This window comes from Tachypleus tridentatus, chromosome 1 (genome assembly GCF_004210375.1).
Source record: "Tachypleus tridentatus isolate NWPU-2018 chromosome 1, ASM421037v1, whole genome shotgun sequence".
Lineage (NCBI taxonomy): Eukaryota > Metazoa > Arthropoda > Merostomata > Xiphosura > Limulidae > Tachypleus > Tachypleus tridentatus.
The window spans coordinates 15,881,384-15,900,626 of NC_134825.1; the positions used below are offsets into that span (position 1 = coordinate 15,881,384).

The following is a 19,243-nucleotide window of genomic DNA, read 5'->3' on the forward strand; positions in this document are numbered from 1 at the left end:
GATAGCTCTGTGTTCCTCTTCTATTGGGTATGTTCCATAATAGTTCTATGCTGTTAGAGGAGTATTTGTAATGTGTCAGGGACTGGTATGTTAGTGAAGAGATTAGATGCATCAAACTAATCCTGGTATCTTATGGTTACTCCTATAATCTCTGCAAAGTGAGCAAAGTTGTTAACATGAGAGGATGTTTTACTGTTAATGGTGATATTATAACTACTAAATATCTAACTAATGGGTAGCATAACGAATCTCTGTGGGTAACTATGGGCCGTAGGGTGTAATCTTATTTGTGAAATCCAAGTAAACCTTGATCAGTAAGGTAGTGCTCTCTTGGTTTTTACTGTTAGTGGTTTGATCATTTCTGTTCCAAGTTTTTCTGGCATTTCTTTAGGAGTGGATTTTCTTTTCTGTGTTAGAGTTACATACTACCAACAACAAGAGTCTGCCCTTACCACCAATGTTCAGTAACCGCTACATGGAATATTTCGAAGTTAATGCACTGGAAACAAACGTCCTATGCCCAAACATTGTGTTAAGACTTGTTGACAATACATTCACAGCATGATCACGAAATACAAATGTGATTCAAGAATAGACAATATTCTGCGATAGAATGGAAATGGGAGGCAGCTTAAAGATTCCCATTTTGTACCTTAATGACTAAACAAACAATCTGCAGGACAAACTTGTTATTTGAGTATTCTCCTCATGTCAAATAAGTGAGCTGAAAAATCTTTGTACAAACCTATTTACGGCCAATATCATATGCTTGCACTATCTATAGATATCACGGTATTAATCATTGGGATCCATGGCATATGTATGAGAACTTGAACCCAGTTTTGATTTAGGTCTCTATTTGATCAATGGTTTATGGTTGATTGTAATATCTTCTACGTAATTATTTTCATGTTTTCCTTTATTGTATACTTTTGACGTGCACTTTGTTTGAAACAAAATTTGAAATTGATACAATATCCTAACTCATAAAATCTAGAAGTTAATTTTAGCACATTGCAAACAGATCATGAGTTAACTCGCGTTTCGTGCAGAGCGTCTTTGTGTGACATTTATTAAAATATTGAGTTTGAAAGGAGTCGAGCGCGTTTTTTTTTTTTGTAACTCAACTATATTCTTTATTATTCAGTTAAAACATACATAGTACGTACATGAAGACGCCTAGTAAATGTTTAAAGTGTAAAACATTTTCCTACATAGAGTGGAACTGTACAGAACTTGCATACGGATCACTTTTTACTTGTTTTTCTATGAGCAGTACCAACTGCAGGCTGTGATAGTAATTTTTTTCTATTAGATGAAATGAAGACAGGAATATGCTGGTTCATGTCACCAGATGGTTCTCCTGGGAGAGCTTAATGTAAAGATCTCCTTGTTCCTTCAGATGATGGACCAGGTTCGTTTCTAGTTACAGTGAGCCTTCTTTCTCTGTTAGTGACCCATTCTTTTGCCACAAATAGGAGGAACTGCTTATATATTTTTTCCGTTGATTCAGGGCTTTGTGTATTATATATTAATTGAAAAGAACACAATTTATTAGATAAAGTACTGTACTACCTTTTTCTTCTCCATTTCACTGATTTTCTGAGAATGGTGAAGAATGAGAGGTAATGATTTGCACGATCAGCACCTTTCATGTGGACATTGTATTGGGTAATCTACACAGGTTTATTTCTTTTCCAGTTATTCTATGTTTTTTTCCTGTGGTAGAAACAGATGAGTCGTGGTTGGTTTTAACCATTCTCTCCTGAAAACGAGAACATCATCTTTTCTACGGAAGGTTGTTTCAACTTTTTTTCTCATTGTTGAAACTTCAGGCTTAGTAACAACCCTCTCTTCACTTTGATTGTTCTGCAAACTCTTGTTTTATGTTCTAGGAACAGGTTTACAATGGAAGTACTGTTGTAATAATTGTTCTGGAATACATGATGCCACAGTCCAAGATTGTGAGCAAGAACTGAAAGAACCGTTCTCCTACAATTTTACCCTCATCAGTACAAGAATTAATGTTACAAATATCAAACACCATTTTCACCAGAAGATCTTATTTTATCATTTTTGCAGGGCTGTATGTTCGGAATTGTAGACGTCCTCTCTATGGAATCATTCCCTCATCCAATGACAACTGTTGCTTTGGCTTGTATAGTGCCCTGAATTTATTGAAGGAATAGTCCAGTACTGGTTGAATTTTGAAGAACTTGCCTGAAAACTCGTCCATTTTCTGATTATCATTAAAATGATAAAATATCCAAATTTGTTCAAATCTGTTTCGGCTCGTTGTCTGCAAACATACTGGACTAATCAAAATAGGATCTGTTGGCCAATAATCTTTCCACTTATGGGGTCATGGCATGGCAATAAAACTTAATATATAGAATTAGACTATTTTTTATCAATATTTATTTATTTTTAATGCTATTGAATTAATTTATTCTAGAATACATTAGTAACATATAGTAGTTTCTTTCTATATAGTTCAGACACTGCATGCAGTACATGACATTTATTTCACACCCGAATTTTGATCAGTATGTTGTACTTTTGGTACAAGTATACGGGGATTATAAAGAATGATATATCTTCTCACCTTCGCTCATTCAACTGTTGACATATTTAAGAGTTTCAAACTTTGACACATTGTCACTTACAATAGTATCAGTAAACAGACCACCTTAGACTTGTGTACTTTTAACATTGTAACTGATCTAGGCTACATCCAAAGATTATACCTTGATAGTCAGACTTTAACAGAGTGACGCCAACTGTAAGTAGTGAAACTCAACAGTGTTTTAAACGCATCATGAAATAGACAATTACATGGAGAATTTATCCAAACTTAGACATTTAAGCTAAAATTACTGTCTCTAAGATTAATATTTGTCTTGTAACTACTTTTATATCAATAGACAGGCAACAAATTTCAGTTAAATACAACTGTTCTTGGTAAATGTGCTTTTACTAACTGTAATGGTCGCCAATCTCGGACCAACATGAATAAGAATCACCACTTTCTTTCACTTTGTGATTGCACAATATTCATCTATCCAAACTGCTAAATAGGAGTCATTCCCAGCCATAATGATAAGAATGTCGGCATCATAGTTTGACTGACCACCAGAGTTTTTCTTACCCTCTATAAGTATTCTTCATCTAGCGTATTGTACTACCAGATTAGTAATCTCAGCGTCTTCCTTATCAATTGACCATGGATGTCCTAATACTGCATCCTAATATTTCCCTTATATATTACTCATGGACTCCACTTCCTAGGCGAATCAAGTAATGAGAGATTACTCTGTTACATTAGGTCATTGTACATGTTTGCTTGCTTCATGAATACTGGATCTCCTGTTTCAATGGACAGATTCGTTAAAATAATAAATCTGGATTTGTACAGATAGAACCGAGCTGCCTCCACGCTAATGACATCAAAGTCATACCCAATATCAACACTGAAAAGTCCATTCCTTGAATGTTTTGTCAAGATATATTTCTTCTATCATACAATGTCCTGTCTTAGTTGCTGGTGCACAAACTTGTGTGATTGGTCAGTGCGCCTTAGCCACTTCAATATAACACCTCTTGCTAGGTTATGAATCATACATCTCATCTACAGGGAGAATAATATTGTGACCATACATGAACTGATTTTTATCCCATCACAACATGTAGAAAGGATTTGTTCCAGTTAGTTTGAACAGGATTAAGAAACTTTGCAGTCAAATTCTCAGCCTGGTATAACCACGTGGTTAGGGTGCTGGACTTGCAATCTACGAATTGTGGATTCGAATCCTCGTCACCTAACATGTTTGTCCTTTGAGCCGTGGGGCTTTATAATGTAACAGTCAATAACACTATTCGTTGGTAAGACAGTAGCCCAAGAGTTGGTAATAGCTGGTGATGACAAGTTGCCTTTCCTCTAGTCTTTGAATGCTAAATTAGGGAAGGCTAGCGTAGATAGATCTCGTGTAGATTTGCGCGAAATTCAAATCACACTCATATTCTCAGTAATTTGTGTTACCTGCTCTGATTAATTATTTGTCTAGGAGTGATATGCTGAAGTGTGAATCTTTACCCAACACTTCATACAACTCATAGAATATTTGGCTATTCATATTAGTTCGCCCCCAGTGACACAATGGTATGTCTGTGGACTTGTACTGCTATAAACTGGGTTTCATTACCAGTGGTGGACAGAGAACAGATAGCCCTTTGTGTGAATATTTCTTCAGGAATGCCAAATAACCTTATTCATTGCTCTGTCAATACATCAGAAATGGAGTATGCTAAATTTTAGACCAAGTTTAGACTTATTAAAGTAATTGAAAATAAGTAGCACACACAAATTAATCATTCTATTTCAAAGAAAAACTCAATATAAGGGCTACTTATTAGAAGAGAAAGCCAATCTTTTTTTCTTGCTGGAATTGAATATGTTCATGCAGTGGTGACACTGCTGCTGAATACCACAACACAAATACGTTCCGGTAGTATTTTTAGTATTTGCATTATGGAGAATTTGCCTACGTAACGCACTAGCTGCAAAACAGTCTAAAAGTATTATGAAATTGTAACTTCTTGTACGAGTGCCACAGACTGCGTACACTTGCATCACATTCCTCAACCTTCAATGATCACATGTTATTTTGCTTCATGGCAAAGAGTGCCATCATTATTTGTGGGTACTACAATCGTTTAAGAGTTCTGGGGCTAATGTTTAGAGTCAAGACATCTCAGGTTCTTTCCTTGTGGCAGGGGTGTATATCCTGGGGGGATGGAGGGTATACATCCCCCCTTTATTTTAGGTGGGGGTATGGTGCATACAATCATCCCCCCTACAGTTTGGTCTGTTGAATTGTTTTATTGCATCACAGGCCTACAAATTGTGTGTTTGTTCTTGTGATTCTCGTGTTCTTACCAATCGAATTACATAATTAGGCCTAGATATAGGCTTTTTCAATCGCCGAAATGTACATCTTTAATATAGGCGTGCTTCTAAGCTTTTGATCTAAGTGATAGTTCGTAAGTATCAGTCAGTAGGCCTAAGTATACATGCAAGTATCGTGGCAACAAAATTACTCTGTGGCTGCATGTTTACAGCTTTCAGGTTCACGTAATCAGAGATTACCAATTTGCAAATTGAACAGTCCACATAAGTGTTTGCAAAAATCATCCCCCCCTGTCGGGTGTAAAAAATCTTCGCCCCTGCCTTGTGGTAAGATAGTCTGTCTACATACGAATTTTGCATAACTGAATAATGCAATGTGATACTCCTGCAATATTGTGATTTAATATACCTGATAGACAGGAATTTCTAAACAAGTATTGCTAGCTTCTGTATCAGTAAGGAACTCATTATCCAGCTGTGTATCTTTATAGTCACATACTAAGCATCAAACCACCATGAAAGTGTTGAGCTAACCATCAAAATTCTTTGTCACGAACTGTATCATATGCTCCCCTGATTTATTTATCGGACTCAACTCTGACCCTGCTAATTTTCTAGAGCTGAAGTTTGTAGTTAGTTTGTATAGCAAGATATGGAGCTTCACACTAAGTTGCCCATGAGCCCACAACGAAAGCAAGTGTTCTGTCCTCCTTTCCAAATTTCATATGAATCAAAGCATCATTAGCCTCATCTGTGGCTTACATTATGGGGTAGAGTAGTTTGCCTATGAATTATAAGCCAGCCTGTCTGCACTACAACATCTGGATTTGGCGGATGTAGGTTCACTTCGCTCTTAGTTAAACTTGAGCTTGACGATAAGCAGGGACTTGAGTATAATTGCACATATTGGTAGTTAATGTACTAACTGCTTCTGTAGGCTTTCTTGTGTTGTGCAATTTGTCTAAGGTTTTCACCTCTATCCTCATTGTCATGGATACCATCTCTGTTAGTGTACAAATGTTTTACGCTTCTATATTGTGCCTCAAAGCTTTGCTGAGCAAGCTATCCATAAATTTGTTAGCGACGATATTCTCATGATCTGCAAATGCTACTGCAGAATTGACTTCATCCTGCAATTAAGACGGATCATTAGTAAAGGCATCAAGTTCTCGTAGGAACCCCTTCTTCGAGCCTTAAACTTTGTTCTTGGATGGCTCGGTTTTCCACTGGTCTAAACATTAGTTCAAGAAGACTATGATATATCTTAGTCCAAAGTTGCACTTCCATTAAGTGTCAAGTGGTATTTAGGGCCAAAACACATCAGAATATGATCAGGCATTGCACCATGAGTTCTAGACAGTTACCTTGAACATGATCGTTAACATCTTGGGAGAGATCTACTTGTCTTCCACCACAAACATGCATGACCCTAGTGAAGAACTCTTTACTTTATACTTATCGTCTGTATGAAACTGAAGAGTCCTTTGTGATGGAGGGGCTTGTGGTTGTCTCAGTAGAGTACCTCCCATCATGAAGAAAGTCTCTACTACCACACAGATCACAATCCTTACCCATGAATTCCCAATGTTATGGCTGTTAGTAAAACAGCTCCTGTTGATGGATGTCAACTGTGAATGACGCCTCATATATCTCTGGGTTCAACAGTGTGCCGTTAATCACTGCTTTACCAGTCACACTCTTCCCCTACGAATACACATTATCTCGCCCGCTGGTGAGTCAACTCATTTTTTATTGGCACCATCCACCATTAGCACTTCATGTGTCTTTCTAAGGGCAGTCCTAACCAAAGGTGTAGTTCTTCTACTCCAGTCATCAAATACCTTCAGTTCTTGTAAAGACTACTCCACGCCTTGACATATCTTAGTCATCTGTGCATCACTTGCAGAAAATGCTTAACTTCGGAGTGGCTGTGTTGTTCATTCTGAATGCTCTAGGATCCAACAACTCTTCCTTTGGCTCATTACTGCATATAAACAGTCATCATAGGCTATTAACCAACATCAGCAGTCCAACGTCTAGGAGGAGAATTATTCCACACATGACCAACCTTTTATATGGGCAGTGTCTGCTAAGTATTCAGCTTGTCTTCCATCTTATACATCCTCGAAAATACTGTTTCTACAACAGATACTTGAAGTGTATAGTTACACTTTCACTCAGTGAAAAACCTTTACAATAAAAAATATCTATGGCCATGGCACCGAAATTTTCCCGTCACACCAAACATGCTCGCCCTTTGAGCCGTGGGAGTCTTATAATGTGATGGTCAATTCCACTATTCGTTGATAAAAGAGTAGCCCAAGAGTTGGCGGTGGGTGGTGATGACTAACTGCTTTCCCTCTAGTCTTACACATAACTCTCGTGTAGCTTTGCACGAAATTCAAAACAAACAAACCAAACCAAAATTTCCCCTCCTTACTTATTGGGGGGGCCTGGCATGGCCAAGCGCGTAAGGCGTGCGACTCGTAATCCGAGGGTCGCGGGTTCGCGCCCGAGTCGCGCTAAACATGCTCGCCCTCCCAGCCGTGGGGGGTGTATAATGTTACGGTCAATCCCACTATTCGTTGGTAAAAGAGTAGCCCAAGAGTTGGCGGTGGGTGGTGATGACTAGCTGTCTTCCCTCTAGTCTTACACTGCTAAATTAGGGACGGCTAGCACAGATAGCCCTCGAGTAGCTTTGTGCGAAATTCCAAACAAACAAACCTTACTTATTTATTCCGTGGTATTCTCAATATATGTATTTCCTTCAGAGAAGACGGATAGGACCTGCAAGAATGGGATAGCTGGAAAATCCTACATGGTTTTGAGTTACTTTCAAAAAGATACACAATGCAAAATACGCAATCAAAATCTTTATCAAGCAAATACAGTACAAAGTAAATGGCAGGCAAGTGTTTCTAATGTATACACTGAAGAGAGTGTGTGTGTGTGAGAGAGAAGCTAATACATTTAGTGAGTTCCCTTATTTGCTGAAAAAAAACTAACTAAAAGTTAAAAGAAAAAACCCTTTCAGTTAAAATAACATCATACATTTAAAAGTTAAATTTATAAACACAAGTCTGGATAACAATAATACATAAGACGAGACAGTATATATAGCCTTACGTACAAAAATAAATGTAGCCAATTATGGAAGTTAAACAATGATAAATTGCGAACGTCAATTGTAATATAGTCAAACAATGATTTTTATGCGTTCTTAAAACCTTTGATAAATAAAATAAATGCATATATTTCACAGTTACCGTTATTTGAAAATTATAGATTTTTTATTGCGTACGTTACTACTTTCATACACTTTTAAATCAAGTTATTTTAAAATGTTTGCTATTTTATCTGAAATCACAATATTCTAAACATGCCCTAACTGAAAATACCAATAAATCAAGGAGTTTCGTCTGCTTTTGCAATATACAACACGGAATTGAGATAGTTAGGTTTAGCCAATATTAGAAAGTAGCCTAGGAGAGTTGTTACCGTTAGTGTTTAACAAAAAACATTGATTTTAAGCATTATATTTTATAATATGGCAACTTCCATATCTCAGCCTTTTCAACCAGGTGTAGCATCAGTACCCACAACTACAGTCGAACTTAGTGTATCATGTAGGTAAGTTTAAAAAAAGGTATGCTGATAAAATAATTTTTGCATCAAACACCATTATTTATACTTCAAGTTCATTACAACAGACTACCCTGGCGTTGTATAACTTGTGAAATCTCGTAACCATAGATATAAATTACTCATTGTACCCGATAATGAACAAGTTTTTAGTTATACTGACAGAGTACTTCATTTTATTATTTAAAAGTATAATTATTTTTCCTTATCAAATTTCAAATCCTTTCGACTTAGGTTAGGCCTACCAAAGTAAAATAATGAACCAGAACGTTTGATGAAACTCAACTAGAGTGACGGTATTATAACAAAAGTCTACAAGTGACTTATTTTTTGGCTTGTGATGATATTTAGAACATTTATTGCGAAGTTGGTATGAATTAAACACTATACTGAACATTACTGTTAGTTATACAGTGCTACAAGAATATCATAAATTCAAACACCATTTTTTTCGTGAAGAACAAAATACAAAAATTTGATGAGAAATATATGTACGGACGTGTTGATTAAACATTCTGTTAAACATATACGTTTTTGTGCTACAGTTCTTTTTTATTTTTTCCTAGTTGTTGGAGATTTTTGGACATGATTTTGGAACTTATGCTTCCAAGTTATAACTTTATGAAAGTTTTTTTTTGTGTTCTTTCTACTTCATATGGAGCATATAAATTATTCCTGTCTTTCTCAACCTTGTGGAAAGAATATCTTAATATTGAATAGGTGGATTTTGACAAATGTGTATAACTGGTATTAATTACAAAATTTTAGACCAGATCAACTTTTGATGGTCATGGGTCAAATGTCAAAGGTAATAAAATTGGGATACTTGACATAGAGTATAGCATTGGTGGAGGCATAATTGTTTCATAAATACAACTTGCATTTGTGGGACTTGTTACCTTTTGGAGGTTTGTTAACTTGTTGCTTGCTGGAGTTTTTCTGTTTGCAAATATTTGGATTTGTTTGCCAGACATTTTTTTGACGTATCACTTGCTGGAGATTTTTTTGGGCTTGTTGCCTGTTAGTGATATTTTGGACTTGTTGCTTGTTAAAGGTTTCTTGGTCTCATTGCTTGCTACAGATATTTTGGACTTGTTACTTGATGAAAGTTTTAGGTGTGATGCCAACTGGAGTTTTTTTTAGGCTTTTTACTTGTGGTAAATATTTGAACTTGTTAGATGTAGTGTTTCTGGTCCTATTTTTGCTGAAGATGTTTTGAACTTTTTACTTGGAGATTTTTTGGACTTGATTTTTTGCTCATGAATTTTAAGACTTGTTACTTGTAGTTTATTTTTTGAGCACTTTTCTTCCTACAGATATACTTTTTACTTGTATATTTTGTTTGACTACTTGCTTGTTTAAAATTTTTTAATCTTTTATCGTGTTGAAGATGTTTCATCTATGAAGTTTAAAATAAATAATAATGGAAAGCACAAATTAAAAACTGATTTTTTTTTACACATGCAAATAACAGCACATGATTGCTTATATCTTACCATGCAATGTGTAAAAAAAAAGTTAAGTAAAAGTATATACTTCAAGGATGATATAAAGCAAATGGAGTTTAAGTAGTGGAAAGCTGCTGGCAGTCTTAGGGGGCTCAACTTTTAAGAATTTCTGTATGTGGAGTAACTTTACCCTTGGATTCATGGATGCTACAGGTCCTTGAGTCAGAATTAGTCATGTAGTTCACATCTTCCTTGTCATTATCCACCCAACCTGTAGAGTTTCCATGTTCTGCAGATTCTCCAGTTCTGGAATTTAGATCTATGGCTATTAGAGTTTGGTTTCTCTGGGGGTAAAAGGTAGTGTGTTTATGGTTTGTTTGTTTTTCCCATCAGTTGTTGAGTTTTAAGATATGGGAGATGACATCCAGTTATTGACTTTTCTAGTCTGTATCAATGCCTAGCTGCTTCAAGGTTTACAAGTGTTTCATTCCTAAATCTAAGTTGTTTTTTTTACTAGGATTATGAATGTTGAAGTTTGATGTAATTGCCTCTTCTTATTGCTGTAGTGAAGGTATCACACCACCTTTGGCACTTTTTGTGCACAAGAATCAGGTACTGCAGTTCAGGGTTGTTACCTTCTGATTGGTTTTAGTACCATGTAGGTTCAGCCAATTCTTACAATTTTTTTTATCAATGGTATATTGAAGTTACATTATATGCCCTTTTTAACAACCATTTGTGGCCTTAGCATTATATATCATGTATCATTTTTACTTGAAGGATTATTTTTGTGGCTAATAACCTACCAACTTTGCTTGCCAGATTGGTTTATACTGATCATCCACAGGATGTTTCATCTTTGTATTCATGTCCTATGATCAACTCTATTTCTTACTTCTAAGGCCAGAGAGGTTTTTCTAATTTGTTCTGCCCAGTGAGGGCCTTGAAGATTTTGTTACTCACACTAATGCCTCTAAAGGCCTCTAAACTAGGTAGACAATGATTTTTTTTTATTCATTGGGACTGTTCAGTTTTCCAGTATTCACCTCTAGTTACATTGACAAGTTGAGTGTGAAACTTCTCCATATTGCTTATTTTATGCTCTCTTTGAAGGCACTGAAACTTCCAAGAGTCATGTCTTATCAAATTAGTCTTATTTCTACATCTTTAGCAGACCACTTCAATTGCCAACTGGAGAATATTACTTGGGCAGGTATTCGGACTTTCCCAGCAGCTTTTACCTCCCATTATTTGCATGATTTGGCAGTATTTTCATCTGATTGTGTTTGACTATCCCTGTAGCTATTTTAACTACTTCTGCTAAATTATATAGAGAGATGAGTATTTTCATTGCTAACTTTCAGGGTTCCTTACTTTGTTTTCCCAGGATCCAACTTTGTTGTGTGTGTTGACCATGCAGGTGTGCTTTTATCAAACCAATTCTTCACAAACAATCACTATTTCAGTATACATTTTACAGGCTGTTTATCAATGAGGTATTTCATAAGACTACCTATGAGCTGACCAGACAGTATTAAGGAACTATGTTGGACTTCTACTGATAGATTATCATGAGTAAAGCACATGGGGATCCTGTCTATCCCTGCCGATCACCAGATGAAATAAATCAGGGCCAGTTTGCTTTTAAAAATTTAGTGAACTTGGTTCATCTATTGCACTGTTCCTTGGGCCTACTCAATGCATTTTACCCTCTCAGGGCTCCTTAATGTGGATTTTTTGAACATGGTGAGGGGACCTCCCAGGGAAGGTTCTGTTCTTTCAGTTTACCTCCTCTGGGATCTAAACATCCACCCACATGTTTGCCGTGCATGGCAACCCATGAAGGGGATGAGAGGATCCTGGTGATTGAGGGGTTCAACCCTAACACACCGCTTTGGTCTTGAATTCCTGTAGACAGGTGGCCTTTGGGTGGCCCCCCTTGGATCAATTGGTTGGTCCACTTGGGCTAGGGTCAACCAAGTACCAGTGTTAGAAGTTCTCAACAGGTGTGGACATTGTGACTGATGCTGGTGTTTGGTTATAGTGCTCACAAAACCCTGGCGTTGCTGCAGTGTCTTTGCTCAACATTGCAGTGCGTCTCCTCATAGGGCTCCATGGTGGGTGGGGTCAGTGGGAACCAAAATTTCCTTTTTTTCCTATGGATCCTTCAAATAAAAATTTAAATAAAATAGTGAAAAAACAGTCAATAGGTAAATGACCATGTTTTGAAGAATTTGATCAGCAATCTTTAATATCTGTACCACCAGCTTACCTCATTTTCTTATCCTACATTTTCTTTCAGAGAAACCTTTAGGGCAAATGTCCCCCTTTTTTATTCAGAAGGGACTGGAGGGACTTGCTGGCTCTCCAAAGTCAGTAAAGAAGCATCAATCTGGAGACATATTGGTGAAAACATCCACATCTCAACACAGTGAACTCCTCTTAAATTCAAAGGCACTTGGGGATATACCTGTTGAGGTTACACCTCATGCTACTTTGAATTTAACATGAGGAGTTATTGTTGAGAGGTATTTGAAGAACATCCCTGAGTAGGAGATTCTTGCTGGTTTCTCCACTCAAGCAATTTCTGCAGTGAGGTGCATCTCCACTTGCAAAGATGGAGTTATACTGCTGACAAATACCTTGTTTTGACATTTACATCACCATGTGCACCTGTCACCATCAAGGCAGGTTATCTAAATTCCATGGTCCAGCCATACATTCCAAACCCTCTTAGATGTTTCCAGTGTCAGAGGTTCGGTCACTCAAAGATGTCATGTTGTGGTTTCTTGACATGTGTTCATTGTGGTAGCAAGGACCACGATGCCTATGAGTGTGAAGCAGACCCACATTGTGTCAATTGCAATGGCTTTCACCCATCCTACCTTTGTTCTTCCCCTAAAGGGTTGAAGGAAAATGAGGTGTGGCATTTGAAAACGATTCATAATTATACTCATCCTGAGGCTCAAAAATTGCTGTCCACCACTTCATCTTGGACACAACTACAGTGGGAGTGCAGACAGATCTCTCTGTTCTTCCAAGAGAATCATTCTCAAAACAAATGAAAAGCCTTTTGACCTCCATGGTTAAAAAAGTTGATGAATCAACTTCTACATCAATCTCTGTATGGTCTCTGATCACAACCTTTCTCTTTTAAATACTGGTTCTTTTACTTATTTTCATGCACCTAGTCAGTCTTTTATTGCTTTTGATCTCTCAGTTTGCTCCCCTTCATTATTCTCCCATTTTTCTTGGAGAGTTGACAATAATCCATGAAGCAGTAATCATTTTCCTATAATTTTGAGAGAGACTGGCGGTGGTCGATGCCACCCAACCCATGTTCCCCAGTGGAAGCTGGATCAGGCAGATTGGGCCACTTTCACTACTCTCGCAGAACTTGATCCTGCCATCATCTGTCAGCCATCAATAGATGACTGTGTGGCAGCAGTAACTGACTGTATTATACAAGCAGCTGCTCAATGTATTCCTAAAACCTCGACACATTTTCCACTATATCCTCATCCGTGGTGGAATCCTGCCTGCCACATGGCATGGAAGGCTCAAAAATGGGCCTGGAATACTTTCTGTAGGTATACCACACTTTCACATGACATCACTTTCCAGCAGGCCCATGCTCAAGCTAGATGGGTAAGATGTCAAAGCCAGAAGAAATCTTGAATTAAGTTCACAACTGGCATATCTTCTACCACCAGTACGAAAGTCATATGGGACAACATTCAAAAGGTCAGTGGGCACTACAATTCTGTCCCCCTCTCAATCTTACTCTCTGATGGCCAGGAAGTAGCTGATATCCAGAGCATTGCAGATACTTTAGGTGAAAGCTTTTGCTGAGTATCTAGAACTTCTGCTTGTTCCTCCACCTTCTTTGCTATCAAGACTCAGGTGATCACCTCTTTCCTTTTGAGCTCATTGTCTTTATGACTATAATCATCCCTTTACACTGGTGGAACTAAAACTGGTCCTTCATCAGTCTGGTAGTACATTGGTTAGACCAGATGAAGTACACTATGACACGCTGCACCATCTATCTCCTGCTTCTCTTGATATTCTTCTAATTGATTTTAACTGGATCTGGTAGGAGAATGTCTTTCCTGATGTTTGACACCAGACTATTATCTTACCTTTCTCTAAGCCTGGGAAGTATCCCAAAATTCCTTCAAACTACCATCCAATTGCTTTGACAAGCTGTCTCTGTAAGACTTTAGAGAGGATGGTTAATGCTCGTCTTGTTTGGTTCCTCTAATCAAACAACCTCCTCTTACCCACCCAGTGTGGTTTCCAGTGACAGCACTCCACCATGGACAACCTGATTCGACTTGAAACGTTAATCAGAGAAGCCTTTCTCAAACAACAACACCTTGTATTAATATTCTTTGACATTGAGAAGGCTTATGACACAGCATGGAGGTATGGCATTTTGTGAGACCTCCATATATATGGGTTACATGGCCATTTACCCATTTTTATTAAAAATGGACAGGAGATTCCAAGTTTGTGTGGGTTCGACACTTTCCCATTCTTTTCTATAGGAACTTGGAGTCCCTCAAGACTGTGTTTTAAGTGTCACACTTTTCAGTATAAAGATTAATGCCATCACTGAACAACTCCCTCTCACTGTCACAAACGGGCTCTATGTCAACGACTTTCACATCTCATGTCAGTCGTCGAACACGAGATATATTGAGTGGCAGCTACAAACTGCTCTCAATTGTGTACTGAAGTGGGCCATGGCAAATGGCTTTAATATCTCTCTTTCTAAAACTGTTTGCATGCACTTTTGCTGCCAACAGGGTATTCACCCTGATCCTGAACCCTTTTTTTTGGTGAAGTTGTGCTGCCTATGGTTCCTGAGAATAAGTTCTTGGGACTTATCTTTGACCATAAGCTGACCTTTACACCACACATCATGTAGCTATGGGTCAGATGTACAAGAACATTGAACATCCTTTGTGTCCTCTCTTCCACCAGTTGGGGAGCAGATCGATGTTTGATGCTAAAGATATATCATACTCTTATTCGATCAAACCTCAACTATAGATCACTGGTCTATGGCTCTGCCAGACCCTCGGCCTTAAAGATACTGGACCACATTTGTCATCACAGACTTTAGCTCTGCACTGGGGCTTTCTGCACCTCCCCAGTTCAGAGCTTATACATAGAATCTCATAAACCTTCTTTGCTCTTTCACTGTTGCAACTGTCCTTACTGCCTGCTTCAAAACTTCATTCCTTACCAAAGCATCCCACCTGGGGTTGTGTTTTCCTTCCTCAGTGGGTTATACTTTTTCAGAACAGACAATCTGCCATTGCTCTTTTTGGCTTTGGTATCCAGGTGTAGTTGGATTAATTGGGTCTGTCCTTGTTTAATATTGCAGTATCCACTGGTCAGCCCATCCCACCATGGCTTATTACAGTCCCCAAATGTGACCTTTCATTAAGTCATCTGAAAAAAGCAGATACTCCCAATTGGAAGTACCGTCTTTTATTTACTGAACATCTTTAGAACATGTTTCCATTCCTATTTATATGGATGGTTCCAAATCAGATGACTGTGTGGGTTCTGCCATGGTTTGTTGCAGTTCGGTGGTTGTGGGCAGAATCCCCTCTATAGCTTCTGGGTTCACTGCTTAACTGTATGCCATTTTTCATGCCCTGGATCATATAGAAGCTAAGCAGTACTCCAACTGCATTATTTATACTGACTCACTTAGTTCTCTACTGGCCCTGGAATTGCTTCACGTTGGTTCACACCCTGTCTTTGCCAATATTCAAACCCGACTGGCCCATTTCTCTTTACCATCCACTTCTATCCAGCTTTTCTGGATACCAGGCCACATTGGTATTTGAGGGAACGAGCTTGCAGTCATGGCGGCTAAATTTATCTGCTCTGGCACTATCACCGCTGTGCCTATTCCATACATGGACTATAGTCCTGTATTCAAGGCTTGGCTACATGCCAGCTGGCAGTCAACTTGTAGTGAAAAACTCAAAAACAAGCTTTTCCAAATAAAACCCTATATTGGACTTTGGCCGTCTTGCTTCCGTAAGGATCAGAAGGAGGAAGTTCTTGTAACTCGACTACACATTGGTCACAGTTTTTTAACTCATCGTTTTCTTTTATCTGGAACTGATGCACCAGTGTGTGGTCTGTGTAACACTCAGATCACAATAAGTCACATTTTATTTTTTTTATCATTGTTACAACTCTCAATGACAGCACCATTTTAAAAATGTTTGGTCCCAAGGTTTGTCAGTAACATTAGACATTGTTATTGGTGATGGTGACACTGTCCACCTTGATAACATTTTTAGTTTTTAAAGGCCATTAATCTTTTTAATGTCATTTAAGTTTTTTAATTTATACATTAATCCTTTTTTAATGTGGTTCCCTTTTAAGAATCACAGTCTCTCTAGTTCGATTTGATATTAGAAAATGGCCGTAACATTAAATAACTTGACACCAAAACTGGAAAGGCCAACTTCAGGTGACTAATGCTGCTGTTTGAACTATCCGTTTGAACTACCCAGTAGTCATCCTGGCAAATTATTATTAAATTTTTTCTACACATCTTTTAAAACTTTTATTACTTTACTTTATGACAATGGCTATAATGACACATAACTTGGAACCAGGACTGGAAAAGCCAACTTCAGGTGACTGACGGTGGTTCTTGTACTTTCCTGTTAGTCTTCCTGGTGGGTTATGATAATTACCATTATGCTACAGAAAGTCCTTTACAACTTCTCTTACTGTAGTTTCTCTCTTAACATTGTGGACCAAATGTCAACATTGGTTTTATGTGATTTATGTTTTTAAATGCTGTTTTGTTTTACCTTCATTTCCTTTTATGGATTTTACTACATTTACTTTACTTATGCCTTTTTACCAGATGTTTGGCACAGATAGCCTAGCTGCTTTGTGCCATGAAACACTAAATTAACCAACCAACCCTCTCAGGTTCTACTAGTGGAGGTAGGGTGTTCTAACACAACCAGGTTTTAGTTAACTGGGGTGGTGGACAGGGGCTTCCTTCCAGAGTGTTAGAGTAAATTCTTTCACTTGTGGAGAAGAAAGCAAAGTTGATAGCTCTCCTGCTCAGGTCCCTGGATGTTTTTTCCAGATGTTGGTAGGAGTGGCACTAGGCTCTGTGGGAGCCTATTCATAATACCAATTCAGATTTGATGCTCTGCTTTCTGGGTGTGGTGTGCATAGCTTTTCTGGTTAATCAATATTGGTTCAGTTTATTGTTCATTTGTAAAAGTGGATCTACTGTGTCCTCATAAATCTGAATACGGAATGGTTCTATCCTAGTTCCTTTATTGAGCACAGTTGTTCCATGTCCTTTCCATAATTCCTTGGACAAGTGGAATAGACCTGGCTCACATGGTTGGAGAGTGAGGATAAATGCTCATAATTCCAGACTGTGTGAGTTATGTTTCCTTTGTTTGAGTAAGGCATACTTGATCCAATCCTTCTGAACTTGGGGTGTTTATTTTCAGGTTTTTATAGGTAAAGGAGAAGGTTTGTGCACTTTAGTGTTGTTTACTTTCTTGTCATGATTTCAGTGGCTTGAAATACATTACTTTATGGCTACAGGTTGGGATTCCCTCATAAGTATGTATATATAATGTTTTGGTCCAATTGCTTTAGCCACCAACATGGGATATAGGAACAAAAACCCCTTAATTCCAACTCTGATACCAATGATACAATAATTAAGTTCTGCATGAAGACCATACATGTTTTGGATGTAGTGTGGTTTTCCCATTAGTGTGCAAATGATGCACCCATGATCTGTGCAGATGCTTTTCTTATGGATAATGCTCACACTAGCCCTTTCACCTTCTCACTGTGGGATTCTAACTATAAGTTGGAGTGGAGGTATGTTTGTTTTGTAAATTAACATTTTCCTAAATTGAGAATGTATTTCTAATAATACTTAGCTACAGTGACTCTCTCCCACCATTCCTCTCCACTAAAACATGGTGTGAGAGACTGCAGATTCAGTCCTAAAAAAGTGATAATATTATCTGAATTACATGTGTGAATAAAGAACCAGGAACGTGTTACAAGACAAATATTGCCAAGGGCAGTTGAGTGGGTATAAAAGACTGGAGAAAGTGAGAAAAATTAGACAAATGTTTAGAAGGATAAAGAAAGAAATGCTGGAGGTAAATATAATTGGAAATGCATTTTCCATTTAGGAAACGTAAGAACTGTGTTTTTTTTATAGTGCAGTTAGTTTGTATTATACAAAATATGTTTAGCTATGTAATGACAAAAAACAGTGGTCCATGTGATTTCTTGTAGTAGATGTGCATACTTTTCAAATTTTAAAAATGCCTTATTATATGGTTGAAATATCGGAAGGATAGAATTAGCCAATTTTTCTCTGGGTTAGTTATGAGATTTGAACATAATTTTCGTTTGTTTTTACATGTCTTCAAGAATATTTCAGGTACTTCAATCAATTTTTTTGTCAAGGTATATTCCAGGTATATATCAAATTTGGAAGAAATCAATTAAAGGAAAGTTTGTTTGATTTTTCCATTGGTACAAAGAAGAAAAAAATGAATATCAGGCTATGTTTTTCCTGCTGTAAAATAATGAGGATTAAAACAGTTTTTGTGTGTAAACCCTAAAATATTCTAAATACATTTCAAATGCTTGTTTTCAGTAAAGTTAAATTTTATCTGTTACTTTCTCTACCCTATCACTATATAGGATTGATCAATTTGACCAATATTGTAACCACCAAAAAACAACTAACAAATCTAAGTTACACTTTTTTTCTTTGTAGTCCTGGGATAACTATCATACAAAAAATGGGAGAGTTTTATTGGAAAAACACCAAAGTATTGATTCTTGTTTATAACACACTGGGTGTCCTACAGTTCTGCTTTTTTTTTTCTTGTATGTGTATTAATAATTCAGTTCTACTCAAACCTCTAAGCATTTAATTTTAGAGTTAATAATATAGTAACATTGCTCTGATTTCATTAATTTAATTTTAATTTTTTTAATGTAAGAAAATTATTGTGTCTGACTCTCACCAGTTATTTCTAAATTTTAATTTCATGCTATTTTCTGTGAAGAAGATAGCTGTCATAACAGTTATTTTGAAAAGAGATGACTTTGTTAAATGATATACAGTTTTTATTACAGTTTTACTTAGCAGCAGATTTTTAGGTAAGATGTGTATATATGCTTATTTTATGTGGTACTT

At 37.2% G+C, this 19,243-nt stretch overlaps 1 protein-coding gene across 1 annotated transcript in view; it reads left to right on the plus strand.

Moving 5' to 3' along the window:
* The first annotated feature begins 8,333 nt into the window (after nt 1–8,333).
* Nucleotides 8,334–19,243, plus strand: part of LOC143225908 (copine-5-like) — a 32,800-nt gene continuing 21,890 nt past the window's right edge. The window contains exon 1 of the mRNA XM_076456153.1: nt 8,334–8,536. Coding sequence (XP_076312268.1) covers nt 8,454–8,536 — 83 coding nt within the window. The 5' untranslated portion in view covers nt 8,334–8,453. The remainder of the gene's footprint in view (nt 8,537–19,243) is intronic.